The sequence below is a fragment of the Pelmatolapia mariae genome, linkage group LG7 (genome assembly GCF_036321145.2).
Source record: "Pelmatolapia mariae isolate MD_Pm_ZW linkage group LG7, Pm_UMD_F_2, whole genome shotgun sequence".
NCBI classification, from domain to species: Eukaryota; Metazoa; Chordata; class Actinopteri; order Cichliformes; family Cichlidae; genus Pelmatolapia; species Pelmatolapia mariae.
The window spans coordinates 2,217,804-2,233,391 of record NC_086233.1 but is presented as its reverse complement, the minus strand read 5'-3'; the positions used below and the strand labels follow the sequence as shown (position 1 = coordinate 2,233,391).

At 42.4% G+C, this 15,588-nt stretch overlaps 1 protein-coding gene across 1 annotated transcript; it reads right to left on the bottom strand.

The window, feature by feature from the left end:
• Window positions 1–8,963: 8,963 nt before the first annotated feature.
• tmed6 (transmembrane p24 trafficking protein 6) lies at window positions 8,964–12,900 on the bottom strand. Its single transcript, XM_063480447.1, has 4 exons — window positions 11,572–12,900; window positions 11,224–11,350; window positions 9,520–9,692; window positions 8,964–9,283 (listed from the first exon to the last, which is right to left on the bottom strand). Exons 1-4 carry the CDS (start codon window positions 11,782–11,784, stop codon window positions 9,050–9,052), a joined length of 747 nt encoding a protein of 248 aa, XP_063336517.1. The 5' UTR covers window positions 11,785–12,900; the 3' UTR covers window positions 8,964–9,049.
• Window positions 12,901–15,588: the final 2,688 nt, after the last annotated feature.

The following is a 15,588-nucleotide window of genomic DNA, read 5'->3' as shown; positions in this document are numbered from 1 at the left end:
CTACTCATTCACAGTAAAGTTTTGGTTGACACCTATCCCATTCTCTGAGTAAAAAGTACATAATAACTGTATTATGTGCCGGGCCTTGTACATTTGTACAGCGTGCGCTCTGATTGGTCTATTCCTGGTGAGTTTCTGAGATATCTTTGGCATATCTTGAAAAATTCAGCATTGCGATAGGTTGGTTAGTCCCAAATGTTTGCATTTGTAGCCTGGATAAAGTTCCTGTGAGGTGAACATGATGGACAAATATTTTCATTAGGTGTGTAGCTTAATTGTGTGAGTTCTTTGTGTGCAGCTTTTGTACAGTTGCTGATTCGCTTACCTCAAATCATTCAAACGTTGAGTGCAATTAATTTGCCAAAATGACAAAACATACAACACTGTAACACAAAAACCCACGGACCTGATGTTGCAACAGGATACTAACAAGTAGAGTAAATGTAAAAATTCTAACTTTATTTAACCAGGAAAAAATAAACTCTTTATCTGTTTTACAAGAGTGTCCTGGGCAAGAAGGACAGCTGTACGAACATGAGAATGATTTGGGTTAATGCACTTTCAGTTCTTCACATAGGGATTTATTACATGTCAGTCAGAGAGAGGGCGGGAGGGAGTGTGCCCGTGGACTGCCTGTGAGGAAAGGTTGTTTTTAAAAATGTGTTTGTTTTCACCCCCCCAGCTGTTACAGGCCCTTATTGTTGTCATCTGTGCAGCTGGTAGCCTAAACCATAAAGCACCAGCTCAGGAGGCTTTCCATTTGTGACTGCTGGAAGTCTGTCAGCAGGTGTTGAGGGAGGTGAGGAGTCCAGGCCAGCCGAGAGCTCTGAGAGCTCTCTCTCCTCGCTGTGTTTTCAGAGACCTCAGTTTGATTTGAGTTCCTGAAATCTGTAATCGCCTTGTGTTATGTAATGTTTTAGTGCACATCATTGTACCATTCTGTTAGATAAGGCACCTCCTTTTTGATGGCAGGTAAAAACAGAGCTTGGAATACCCCCCCAAAAAATCACATGAAAGACCCCTCCCCAGGCTTGAGCCCAGGATCACTGCATGTATTGTTGTTGCATAAACCTGTTTGATTTATGACCTCGAGCAATCCTAATTATTAGAATTTGAATGTAACTCATTGAGGTCTGAATAAAGGCTAATTAAAAACATTTTGTTCCCTGGCACATGTCTCTTCAGCTGAACATGGACATAATGACGACATTGAAGACTGTTTACAGAACGATTGAGAAGATGAAGGATAATGTTCAGCACGCTCCCCTCATCATGAAAAGACTTGAAGCTCTGTGGAAACTGGTGTTTTTCCTCGACCAAAGGAAGGAAGTTCAGCTGTCTGATGTGAGAAAAGCTCTGGAGAATTTCCTGGAGACTTTGCAGAAAGCTGAAATACTGAACATCAATATGTCTGTGAAGGTTCTCAGTCATCCAGGTCATCGTAGTCTAAGGAGCTTGGAAAGAAAAGCGTCTGGACTTCTTTAAGTTGCTTGAAGACGTTTCACCTCTCATCCGAGAAGCTTCTTCAGTTCTAAGGTCAAATGGCCGAGAGTCCCAGATGAAAGAGGAGTGAAAGAGGCCATCTATGTCCACTGTGAGCGACCATCTTTGAACAGAGGCGGTGGTTTACGACACCAATTGTCTGCCATCTATAATCCAGTTTTGAGTTCCCTTCCCAGACGCCTTAACGCCCACTCACATTCTGGGCCATCTGACCTCAGGAATTCACATGATAGGGTGGGGCCAGGTTTCACAATGAGCTCACCCGAAACCCTGGCTGATTAGGTCCCACACCCGCTTTCACACCTTGGCGCATGTGATTAGAGGATCACCAGGGGGTCCTTTGTCCCTCTTTGGGGGGATACTCCCACTGGGTTTAAATCTGGGACTCTCGGCCATTTGACCTTAGAACTGAAGAAGCTTCTCGGATGAGAGGTGAAACGTCTTCAAGCAACTTAAAGAAGTCCAGACGCTTTTCTTTCCAAGCTCCTTAGACTACTGAACATCAAATTCACAGAGGCTCACAAGATGAATCAGATGTGGAAGTCCAACGACTTCAAATTAGAGTTTGAAAATCTGAACAAGAGCCTCACTGATGACTACACATCGCTGTCTGGGGCTCTGCACGTCGATCAGGAGATGAAGCTGGATGAACAAGAGAAAAAAATGTCCAAGCTGGAGGCAAAATTAGCAGAGCAGGAGGAGACACTGGAGGAGATACTGAAAAGAGTGGAATCAAATTCAGCCCATGAAAGTAACACGTTCTACTGTGTCCTGCAATGAAGATCAGACCACACATTATTTATAGGAAACTTTGTTAAACTTCTAAAATCACAAAGTTTAAAATATTTGAGATTATTATAATTAACTAGCTCATGATGTGCTTTATGTGGGTTGTCATGAATTGAAACCATTCTTCTCTTTTTTTATTTTCTGTTTCAACTTGATTTATATGTGATGTGTAATGTGTAAAAGTATAAAAGTCCTAATAATGTATTATTCTTGATCTTTGTGGTGTTTTCACTGTGAATTTAAATTTGAGAAAAGAAGAAGAAAACAGAAATGCAGGAAAGGTTTTTCATGCAGCTCAGTCTTTCTCTGCAATAGCTGAACACGTGATCCCACTAGTTTGGCATTTCAGCTCACCGATGCAACAGAAACATTAGTGGGAGATATTTCTTGATTTGTCCAACTTATTCCAACGTAAACCCTGTCCGTGAAGCCAGGTGACATTTCATGGGCTTATGTAATTGGATGAGAGGGTGTAGTGCTACGTTATTAGCCAATGATTGGTGATCACCACGCTGCATCCTCAGACTGCACAGACAGTTTGAAGCAGATCAGATGAACGATTGTTAAATTAGATGAAAACCACACAGACACACATAGATTCCTTGATTTATTAGAGATTCATTTAGCACTAGGACAAGAGGACACAAATTACATAACAATAAGAAAGAGAATAAATATGTGTGCACTCATTTCAGCAAGGAATCATTTCATTATTTCACAAAACTTTATTAAAATTGTTTGTTTTTGAATCCCATTAAAATCTATTTAATCGTAAAAAGAAATTGTAATAAAGAGTAGTATTTCTTTTACAAAAGAATTTCAGAAGAATGAAAGTTACCTTCACAGCTTCCCAGTCAAGAAGACCTTCCAGGAGGAATGAAGGCCCAGGAGGATTAAATAGGGATTATTATTGATCACAAATCATGCAAAGCGACTGGCCAAACTAGTAGAGCCGAAAACCCATTGGTGAAAAAGTTCTGACGACAGAAACAGGGCTCATGGTCCTAATGACGGGCTTCGGGGGTATGTTATTGGAGACAAGAATGTGGGCTGTTGTAGTTTTGCAGAAAGGCTGGGCCAGAACAGGCGTTGAAGCCCACATGGGTGCCATGATGTAGGTGGCAGGCACGGGAGGAGTGGGGATAGGCGGTGCTGCTGGGGAAAACGTAGGACAAGGGGGGTTACGCAGCGGTGTGTAGGGGCGCCCTGAAACAGTTTCATACACCTTGTGCAGTATGTCGCTCTGCAGAGCTCCAGAAAGCACCTGGAAGTTCTCAGTGAGTCTTTGGTTCACTTCGCTGAACTTTGCTGCCTGACATCATGAACTGCTTAAGCCGATTATTTTTTGAGGATTTTGACACCAGTTTCTCAGCATGTTTCAAGATGGTGTGGAGTTCCTTCAGCGCTTTCTCCACAGCGCCAGAGTTTCTGCCTGATCCCCTTTCTTTGATGCTTAAAACCAGTCCCTCCAAAGCTCTGACCCTGTCAGCAATCCGCCTGCAGCGTTCGTCATTGTCCTTCATATTGTCATACATTTCGATGATGGTTGGGCAGAGGCCAAAAAGTTTGGAGACCAGCTTATCCATGGTGAACTGTAAGGAAAGAAAGGTAACAGAACTGTAACGGTGCCATGGAGAAGTAAACTTAACTAGACTGAATTAAACTGGGATGAACTTCATCTGGAAGTTCTGATGAGCAGAACCTGAAATCTCTCAAAAAGGAAGTTTCAGATTCGGCTCAGAGGTCTGAGTGTGAGAGCTTCCATGCAAAGTAACTGGAAGGATACGTTAAGCTGGTGGATTACACACAGATTTATGTTCTAAGAAAAGGCTGCAATCACAAAGTTGGAGACTCCGCCCATAGAAATAAAAAATCATTTACTGTGAATAGTTTGAAGTGATGACTGCATTTGAAGAATTTAAAAAACAACAATGAGACACAACTTCACAAGCAGAAAATATGAATACTTGCCACTGTACATATATACACTTAATGTAGAAGAACATGTATACAGAATGTGTTGAAGTTGAGAAAGGTCTAACAAACACCTGCTTTCCTCTTCTAAGGTAGACCCTCCAATACTACATACAGAGAAAAACCCAACAATCATATGACCCCCTATGAGCAAGTACTTTGGCGACAGTGGGAAGGAAAAACTCCCTTTTAGTAGGACGAAACCTCCGGCAGAACCAGGCTCAGGGAGGGGCGGAGCCATCCTCCCCGACTGTATGTGTAATTGAGGCTCACAGTCAGAACCTGGTAGAAGCTGAATTACTGATTAAACTTCTTTACAGGCCCTGAAATTGACTCAAATATCACTTTGAGATGTGAAAATGCAGACATGGAAAACAGGTGAGATTTAACAAACAATGAGAAAACAAAACAAAGTCCCAATGGGCAAAAGTGAAAAGTCCAAAAGGGAAGAAAATCCAAAGGCACGAGGAACTGGAGAACACAGACGGGGCCTGGAAACAGGCGCTCTGACATAGACTAGAGATAAGAAAATAAAAGACAATGAAACAGGAAGTGAAAAGAGATGACCAAGCAGGGAATGAAGGACAGTGGATATACCGGACAGAGTGATGAAGATGGAGCTGCCAGGCAGGAGGAAAGAGGAAGACCTGAAAGGACGCAGTGACGGAGGACATGCAGAGGGTTGGTGTGACAGAGGAGGATGCTGGGATAGGAGGAAGATAAAGGTTGTTTTTGCATCATGACTCCAAAGAACTCTGTCCCGTCAGCAGCTGAACATTTTTCATACCAGGGATAAAACACACTTACTATTGTGGAACTGCAGAAATGAAGCTAAACATGCGTAGTCAAACGTAAAAACAGAAATGTTAACCAATTGTTTAAACTAATTTTAGTTCATAGACACAGCCTATGAACTAAATAGGCTGTTTGTAATAGGTTTGTAAGGCCATGTTACTCCTAAATTTCTATCTTGTTCAAAGAGAAGATATAAAACAAAGTTCTGAGCTAATCGACCTTAGTGTTCTCCTTTTTTTAAAAATAAATAATAATAAATAAATAATTTCCACATTTATAAGTAATGCAGTTTCTAACTAAGCACGAAGAGCATTTTGCATTTTAGGAGTAAATGAAACTTTTCTGGAGCTTTAAATATACTTTCATACAAACGTGTCCAAACTGGACCCAGCAGCAGCAGCTGGTTTTGACGTTTAACTGCTGTATTAAAGAAACACTTAGCTATTTATTTCTGCTTATTTAAAGCTCAGCTCATGTGAACAATGAACAAACTTACGTTGCAATCAAGGATGTGATCAGCTTTTCTAGTTCTTTCACGGACTTTAAGAGAGAATTTGTTGTGAAAAAAGACACATTTTGTGAGCTATCCACTCGGTCTGTGCATTGGGGGGTGGGGTGGGGAATCTTTTGAATGTTCGGTTACTGCAGGTTAAGCAGGATAACACAGCAGCACTGATACGTGTCCACCTTCACATTCTTCACAGTGAGTTTGTTTTTACAAAAGAATGCATTTGAGGAATGATCTTTATCTTTGGGCGTAGAAACTCCACCTGTGTTCGCGTTGGGAAATGACGAAGAATTTCCAATGACAAGAAGGATTCTTTTACAGTGGCAACTACATAATTATGCTGTTTGTCCTTTCAAGACTGACGCAGACATGACAGGGTCATTGTTTTCTTTGTTATTTAGGCGACAGCACGCTGGAGACATCGGGTGTGAATGAACGGGCGTAGTCTTACAAACAAAAATTAACAACCTTACCTGCACAAAAACCTCCGTCACTTTTAGATTCGGCTCAAAGAAACTGCTTGTTGTGCCGTAGCTACACACTCCTTTGAGCTCAGTGACTCCCTGCAGCCTCTGTTCTCTGGTTGTAACTCTGTGTTTCTGCCTTCAAGCAACAAATCAAGAGAGAAGATCCATACACAGGTTTCTCTTTGTCTCCGGCATCAACTTCCCTTTAAGTTTCATTCTGCGTTGGTCAGCTTTTTATTGCAAATGCAGCAGAGGTGCACTCTTCTGTGCACCGGACCACAGCTACAACCTGGCAGGTCAAAATGTATTAAAGTTAGTGAAGGGCAGGATTTAGCCTCTGGCTGCTGAATACCACACGTGTTTCAACTCTAAATTCCCATTTGAAGAAAACACTTTCAAAGCATAGTTAAAAATATTAAACTGCTGCTGGTTTTAACAAAGATGACTCCAGGGTAAAATCTCCTGTCGTACAGGAGCAGAAGAGTAAAGAGTTTGGGTATTTACCAGTGAGTGGAGGTCACAAGTGTTGCTGCTCAGGTGTTGAGGAAAATGAATGTCATTTTCATTCTTTTGAGTTTTTTAGGTGATTTATCTGAAACATCTCTGTGCCGGCATTACAGCAACAGACACAACGATCTGCGTTAGCCCCGTTTATCTAAAACCAACGAGGTGTAAACTGGTGTTCAGCATCCGCAGTGACGACAGCAAACCCAGTAAATACTCACTGCCAAAGCAGCACGCAAGCTCAGCTACATCATTGTCCTGTTATTTGTTTTTGGCTCCGTCATCGTTTGCACTGTATTATTATTATTAATGTATGTGTTATTGTTTCCTCCATGTTGGTTCAGATCTGTTTGATGTTTGGAGGCATGCAGTGAAATACTAACTGCCCTCAAATGTCTTAAAGTAACAAGCGTGTAAAATACAGCGAGATGGTGTTAAAATGTAGAGTAAAAGTACAAAGTTATCAGCAAAATATTTCAAAGTAAAGCACGGATACCTGGATTTCTGCTTAAGTATTTTGTACTTAGTTACCTCCCAGCTGTTCTTGGTTTTGTTCTGACATGAACTGAATCAGAGTGAGCCGATGTTCTGAGCACAGACGGTCCAATCCTGACCCAGGTGAGCCTCAGCCCAACAGTCCAAGCAGAGAGGCCTGTAACGCTTCAGGTGAGTCACAGCCAGCGAATCACATCTGCCTGCTGTCGGTTTGCTTCATCCACACGGGAAGTGGCCCTCAGTGAAAAGACGTTCCTGTGGTGTGTGTCGGTAATCGTAAATGTAAAAACAGAAATGTTAACCAATTGTTTAAACTAATTCTAGTTCATACAGTCCAGTTTGATGTGAGGGGCAAATATTTGATCTCTTTAAATATTTCACAGCAAACCCAGTAAGGCTGCACAGCTGGAGGTGATACCTGCGCTGCATGCACATCATTGTTTACATCATGAAGGTACAGCCAATAGAATGAGAGGTGATATTTTGTTTCTAAGAGATGCACTCAGGTCAGGTAAATGGAGACCTTATTTGTCTGCAATGATGTTTTGATGAACAGGAATGTAGCACAAAGTAAAGGTGAAAGCAGCCAGCTGTTAACTTTAATGTTGACGGTTTCATTTATATTTTTATTCTACAAGCTGCACTAAAGTTAGGAGAAAAGGACAATCAATTAGAGTTTGCTGCAAATACCTGTATATGTCTCCATCACTAACTGACACAACAAAGGGGACTCTTACCTTGTAGCGCGAGTGTTGTTGGGAAGCACAGCAGTGACACCTTGTGGTGAATAAGTTAATCACCATCACATAGCTGGTTGCCCTCCATCTACAGCAGCACAGCAGCCAGTAGCTGGAGATTCTGAGGCTGACTGCGCACCGGAGCTCTAGCATCCATACGCTATTCCAGGCAGTGAATGTTCTCATGTTACCTGATGAATCTGTCTGATTGGTTATTAATTGTTCGCATATACCATTTTATACCATATTCTGTTAGCATTGCTATTTTCATTGTTTAATAAGTATTATGTAAACTAGACATATATTTATATTTCACAAGACCCGAGGGACACATCAGCGCTTAACTAACATATGCTTTCTGTTTTCTGCTGTAATCGGTTCTTTTTTTGGGGGGGGGGGGGCTTTATTTTGACAGAGCAGCAGAGAGCAGGAAAGCAAAATGAGTCACGTCACCTGATCTGGCTCTGTTCATATCACTGCGCGGGCCGCATGGGTGGCGCTTCCTTTACTGGAACACAGAAAAAAAGGTTCTCTAAATGCGCTCAAATTGGCAGTGACGTACTTTACGTTGTGTATCACGCGTGCATATAACAGGTATTACGGTAAATGATACCTGTTGCACCGTAAAGTAAAAGCTATGTTTTTAGGTGTGACGTTAACATTGACAAACATACATATACATATACATACATACACATATGTATGTGTACCATATACATATGTATATGTATGTATATCACAAAATAAATAACAGAAATATAAAAAAAATAACAAATAACTGAAATATTTAAATGCTGTAGGAAACCATTGAACCACCAACCATTCCCAACCTGTTGTGAGTGCTTGGTGATTAGCTGCTATTGCCCAGTCATGCTGGCCTAGAGACCGGTCATTAACCCCTTGGCAACCGCCCACTGCTATGCCAACGTGTAGATTCTGCAAACAGCTGATGAATGGTTTCTGGAGAGTACTGGTAGCTATCAGTATAATATGTTTCCATATTTTTAAAATCACCATCACATATATGTTATTGTTTTTATTTGTTATCAAACTGTATCAATGGAGTATACTGTGAAAAAAAAACGTGTTAAGATAACTGATCGAGTCTGTTTGGAAAAGCATCACAAAGTCTTAACATGATTATTTCTAATATTTATTCATTCAAGGAGAAAGAACCATCACTGCTTTGAATTCGTTCGTGTCTGCCTTTCCTCCACACAAATCCAGACATTTTTATTTTTTTAATTCTTTTTTCTTTTGGCTTTCGTTTGAGTCTATCAGCATCGAGGCTTCTCGCCCTCTGTGCCGGTATTGCTGACAAAGAGGCTTTTGAGGAAGAGTAGCTGCAGGTACCCAGAGGTGACGATGAGGAGGCTGAGGACCATCGACCACCAGGTGATGTACTTTGAGTTGGACTGCAGCAGGAAGTAGTCGACGCTCTTTCTCATCCGACTGAAGCCGTAGTGCCGGAACATGTGAAAGACGTAGGTCTCCACTTTGTGGGTCGTAGTCTGACACAGCAGAACAGACGCAGGTATAAAAATCTGTTTATTCACTTTTCATGTGTCAAACTCCAACAATCCCACCTCTGCTACCAGTTACTGTTTTTAATTCATTTTGTGAACCACTTTGAACTTAAGTGTGGAGTTTAAATACATTTGACTTGTTTTGGCTCACCAACTGCTGTCAGTACTGCCACCGATACCACAACACTATAACAACTATAACAGCAGGTAGCTGTGTGTACCTCGATGACGCTCAGTGTGTTGTTCAGCTCTTTGCTGATCTCCTCCTTCTTCTTCTCCTCCTCCTCGCTCTTTGACAGATCTTGGTAGGTGTCATAGTAAACACCAAAGCTGAGGGAAATCTGCATCGAGCCAAAACGGTTGTGGAAGTTGCTGAAGCACATCTGATAGAAACCTGGAAGTAGACAAGTCAAGATGTTTTTCCTTTTTTCCATATAGCACAGTTAGCAGTAACACAGCAAACACAAAATGTTTTCCAGTTAAAGCAAACGTATTACGTATCACAGAATCCTGCGAAAATTGAGTTTATCCTTAATGTTTCCATAGGAATTAAAATCAGTTGTATTTGATTGGTGTACCAACGGCAGATGTGAGAACCTTTGCAAATGCAGACGCTTTTGGAGTTTGCTGGTCTGCAGCATTCAGTTGTGTGTTAACACAATACTACAATCATCTCAGGAGTGGATGTTGCAGCAAATTCAACCTAAGACCATCCAAACGCTCAGAAAAACTGCAAAAACCCCAAGAATTCTCATCCTCAGACTCTACAGGCCTCATGTTAAATGTTAAAGTTCATGAGAGTACAAATAGAAACAGACTGAAAAAGTGTGTCTTGTTTGGAAGGGTTACCAGGAGGAAGCCTCTTCTCTTTAAATGAACGTTGCAGCAGCGCTCAGGTTCCTTTGGACAGACAAAACCAAAGTGGACATGTTTGTCCATAAAGGAGAAAACGAAACACATCAGACCAGCTGTCAGCACTGTGGTGGAGGGATGATGATCTGGGCTCCGTGCAGTGACTCAGTAAACCATGAACTCCTCTGTATACAAATGTATTCTAGAGTCAGATGTGAGGCCATCAGCCCCACAGCTAAAGCTCAGACCAAACTGGGTCACGCACAGGACAGTGATACCAAGAAGAGTGCCCAATCTCCAAAAGAATGGCTGAAAAAGAAATGTGGTGCAATGCTCCAGTCAGTCCAGACCTCAGCCTGACTGAGAAGCTGTGGTGGGACCTTCAGAGAACGGTGCTGAAACCGACTGAAGAGTTGAGATGGAGGAAATACCTCCACAATGATGAGATTAATAACATCTACAGAGCGCACGCACGAGGCATTGACGATGACGTGACCATGAGCAGAGACAAACAAATAATGAGAGGATGAGAAACAGGTGAAAACAATGCTGGAAGTAACTAAAGAAACAGGAAGTACACTCAACATAACGAGCACAGGACAAAAGACTATCATAATAAAACAGGAAACAGACACAGGAAAACTAAACACTAACAAAATGTCCAAATTTAAAACACTGGGTCAACCACCCAGGCACCATTACAGAGAAACATGATGACAATCAGAAGATTTTATTGAACATTTCTGTAAAACTCCTGCAGGGTGAGATGCAGTGGGACGACATGTATCATGAGAATAAAAGATGAAATCTCAATGGAAATCTCAAATGCTAATCTACCAGCTAACTCTAACAAGCTCTTTTTGTATTGTTTTTTATAATGTTTTAATAATTATTTGGCTGCTCACCTTTAAAACATGTATCTCTCTGACTTTATATCCTCTGCGAGATTTTGTATAGTGTCAACATTTAATGTTAAAGTGAATTACTAGTCATAATTTCCTACAATCTGTTCATTGCATTCAGCTGAAGTGAAACAACAGCGTGGAAGAGCTATCCATCAGACAGACAGCTACCTGATTCTGCAGCCTCAAAGTTGATCTGGCCTTTTGCATCATCAACAGTAGACAGCAAGAGATCACTCGGAGTGTTGACGGTGACAGACAGGTGTCTGTCATGGCCGACTCCCATCACCCACTGGACCTACAAAACCAATACAGAGTTAAAAACCAGACAGAGCGTCCACACACTGCAGGAATCACGAGCAGCTCTGTCAGTGTAAAATATCCTGTTTGATGTTACCACTGTGAGCTCTTTTCAACAGATGGTACCGATGCTGGTGTCCATGCTAATCTGACATTTGTGGGAAAACAGACTACATGTCAGGTGGCTTCACTTAGCTTGACACAGAATTTTCTTCTTACCATGAAGTTCAAGTAAAATCTCTCTCCACGGTGAGCAAAGTGCCAGAAACACTCCAACCCAGCAGCAGGAAGCACTATAGAAAAGTCATACTGGTCAGAACCCCAGAACAGCTCCTGGTCTGTGACGTCGGGGCGGGCGTTTGTCTGGGGAACCCCATGAGCTGAGCCCCAAAATAAAAAGCCCAGAAAGAAGCAGGGAATCCAGCACAGCATGTCTAAAACATGGAAAGGTGAGAGTAGAGTCTGTGCTGCAGTGCGAATAGATCAAAAATGATTAACCACCCCTGAAATGTCTCCTCCTCTGGTGGGAAAACTGGACGGGCTGCACAGATGGAAGCACTGCTGATAGAGAGGAAAACCCTGCAGGAGGGAAACTCTCCAGGTGATCCAAACAAATGAACCTTGAAACTGTTCCACAGACAGATCCCGGCTGCTTAAAGGCATCCTGTGGAGGTTTGGATCACCAGTTCAGTAATATTTGACCATGTGGTGGATGTACATTTAGATTATTCTCATGGCCGTCATTCACATTTCAACATTTACATGAATCCATTGATCCACTGGTGAACAGGAAACAGCAGACATATGCCAACAGGAGAGTGGGTGTGTAGTGCTGAGAAGGTCTGTTTCATACATGTTTTACATGATAAAACTTGTTTCCATTCTAGACAAAGATAATAAAGATAATACAAAAAGTATTGTTTAAATGATGGTTTCATTGATAAAGGGAAAAACTCTCCCCAAACCTGCCCTGTGTGCAAAAGTAACTGCCCCCTAAACCTAATCACTGGTTGTTGCACCCTCTGCAGCAGGAACTGCAGTCACGTGTTTGTGATCCTTCAGTGAGTCTTTCACATCACTGTGGAGGAATCTTGGTCCACTCTTATTTGGAGGATTGTTGGAATTCAGACACATATTTAAGGTCACGCTGACGCACCTCAGTCTGATTTCAGTCCAGACTTTGACTCGGCCACTCCAAACACTTCATCTGTTTTTGGACTCATTGAGAAGTGGACTTGCTGCTGATCATGGTGCTGCTGCATAACTGGAGTGCTTTTGAACTTCAGGGCACAAACTGATGGTCAGACATTCAGGACTGTCAGGTAGAGAGTAGAATTCAAAAGGGCCACAGCCTCTCTTTAAGAAATGTCACTTGACATCTGCAGCACTCAGTCTGCTGCAGCAAGCGTGCTGCTGCAGTCTGTTGGGGGGCATCATCAGGAACAAGGATGCAAGGAGAGGAGACAAACTAGTGAGGAATGCTGGCTCTGTAATTGGAGCTGGCACACACACACACACACAGACACACACACACACACAGACACACACACACACACACAGACGCACACACACACACACACACACACACGCACACACACACACACACACACACACAGACACACACACACACACAGACGCACACACAAACACGCACACACACACACAAACACACACACACACACACACACACACACACAGACACACACACACACACGCACACACACTCTGTGTGAAGCCCGTCTAAACTTATTCTCATCAGTGCTGAGCAGTTAAACATAATTATCAATAAAATCATATATGAATTATGATTCTGTGATTAACAATGAATACACTTAATATCACTTCTCATTTTCAAAATCATGTCGTTTAGCTTTGAAATGTCTGCATTTGTGAATAAAACATTTTCTTAGTAACAACATTTGTTAAGATCCAACCATGCAAAATATGATTTTTGCCATTTTTCAAGTGGTCTTAAACCTTTAATCAGGACTGTATCTTATATCACTTCCATTTAATGTGAAAAAGCTGCATCAGTGTTTTGCTGGGATGTGTCTGCTCCTCTGGCTTTCCTGTTAGCAGTGAGTGCAACGATGTCACAGAGGTTTTAGTGCAGCATAAACTCCAGCAGATATTTTTGTCTGGAACACATTTTAGGAAAATAACAAGAAGTAAATGAAGGAAACCGACAGAAGCAGACAGGATAAGACGAGCGTCATATCTGAGACAATAACCAGGGCCGGACCGTTTCTGACACCTGCATCATTTTTATTGTGCAACAACACGGCAGCAGAGGACGATTTGATTTTGTCTTGGGAATAAATCACTACTGGAAATCACAGGACTCAGATCAACACACGTCTGCTCTCCAGAACCAGGACAACGTGCTGAGATCACGGTGGGCGACAAATGTTCATCAGCAGAATGATGAGACAGAAACACAGAAGAGCTATTTGGAAAGGCAGGAGGTACAGTGCTAACAGGCTGCAAGAAATATAAATACAGACTCACGTCTGTCTGTCAGTAATTATCATACAAAAGATACGACACACATGTGTACAAAGAAGTGTCCAGGTTCATCAAGTGGGGCGATCGTGGCTCAAGAGTTGGGAGTTTGCCTTGTAATCGGAAGGTTGCCGGTTCGAGCCCCGGCTTGGACAGTCTCGGTTGTTGTGTCCTTGGGCAAGACACTTCACCCGTTGCCTACTGGTGGTGGTCAGAGGGACCGGTGGCGCCAGTGTCCGGCAGCCTCGCCTCTGTCAGTGCACCCCAGGGTGGCTGTGGCTACAACGTAGCTTGCCATCACCAGTGTGTGAATGTGTGTGTGAATGGGTGGATGACTGGATATGTAAAGCGCTTTGGGGTCCTTAGGGACTAGTAAAGCGCTATATAAATACAGGCCATTTACCATTTACCATCCTGACCATCAACCTTTCTGACTGAAGGTCATTTCTGCCAGCAGGACTTCAGATATAAGCAGTGACGTGAGATATAAGACAATAACACTATCAGTCATGGTCTGGCATTCCCAGAGCACAAAGCTCAGCAGGACATAAACAGTGTGGAGTCATCAACATCATCAACAGAAGGCAGAAGAGCTTTGAATGTCCTTCAAGAAGTCTGGAGAAGTGTTCCTGCAGGTCCTCACAGAGATGACAGAGAGCTGCTCAGAGAGTTCAGAGTGAGCTGAAGGATGAAGGTCAGACCATACATTCACGTTCAAGCTCGTTACAACTGGCACTAGTAGCCCTGCACAGTGCCTCAGGGCTCGACTGCTGATGTTGTCAGGCCCAAGATGATGAAAAGCTGTGGGAATTCTCTGAGGAGGTAGTAGGGACACAGGGAAACAGCCAGAAGCTCGATGTCTGTAGCGCAGAGCTTCTCCCTCACGGTGACTGTAGGGCACCAGCTGTCGTTTACATACAGACACACGCCGCCGCCATGTTGCTTCCCGGTGCATTCACGGTCTCTGTCGATGAAGGCGTGGTGAAAAGTGTGTAGCGTGCTGCTGTCGTCGCTGTTGTTTAACCACGATCCCGTAAAAGCCAGAAAGGAGGCAGTTCTGTACTCACGGAAGTGGTTGATGCAGGCTTGCAGCTTGTCACATTAGCAAGAATAATGGACGGGAGCGCTCGTTGTTTGTGCGTCTCCCTCTTAAGTCTTTAATCCCCTCCTGGTCAGGGCCATGCAGAGATGTTTAAAGGGGCGGGTGCTCAAGTTAAAAAGGGGCACATTGAACCAGGCTGAATAACAACAACACACATTCATCAAGAATCTAATATGGCACCGCATCATACTATATCACTGTTGTGAGGTGGCGATAAGGCAAAGGCTATGTTTTACCTGATGGGGTAAAATGTTGCTGTTGAGGGGTTTCTGCTGCTCCCCCTGCTGATAGTGCAGGAGGGCAGGGCTGTGTATCCACACTTAACAACTCTTGCACTTAATCTATAATAAAATGATGACAGAAAATATAATGAGATATATTTAAAATAAAAATTTAAAACAATTGGTTTCTTAATGTATGTTCTTTAAAATACAGCGTGTGTTTATTAAATATCATAATTATAACTAGAAAAATTTGCATTTCCTGCAAAAATGCTGTGTGGATGCTTTAAAGCTGAAGCTGTCTGCTGAAAACAGCTGAGAATAGCTGAAAATAGCTGAAGAAGCTGAAGTCATTATTTGAAAAGTAGTTGATCTTTTAATAATTTTACAGAAGCATAACAACTTAGAAAA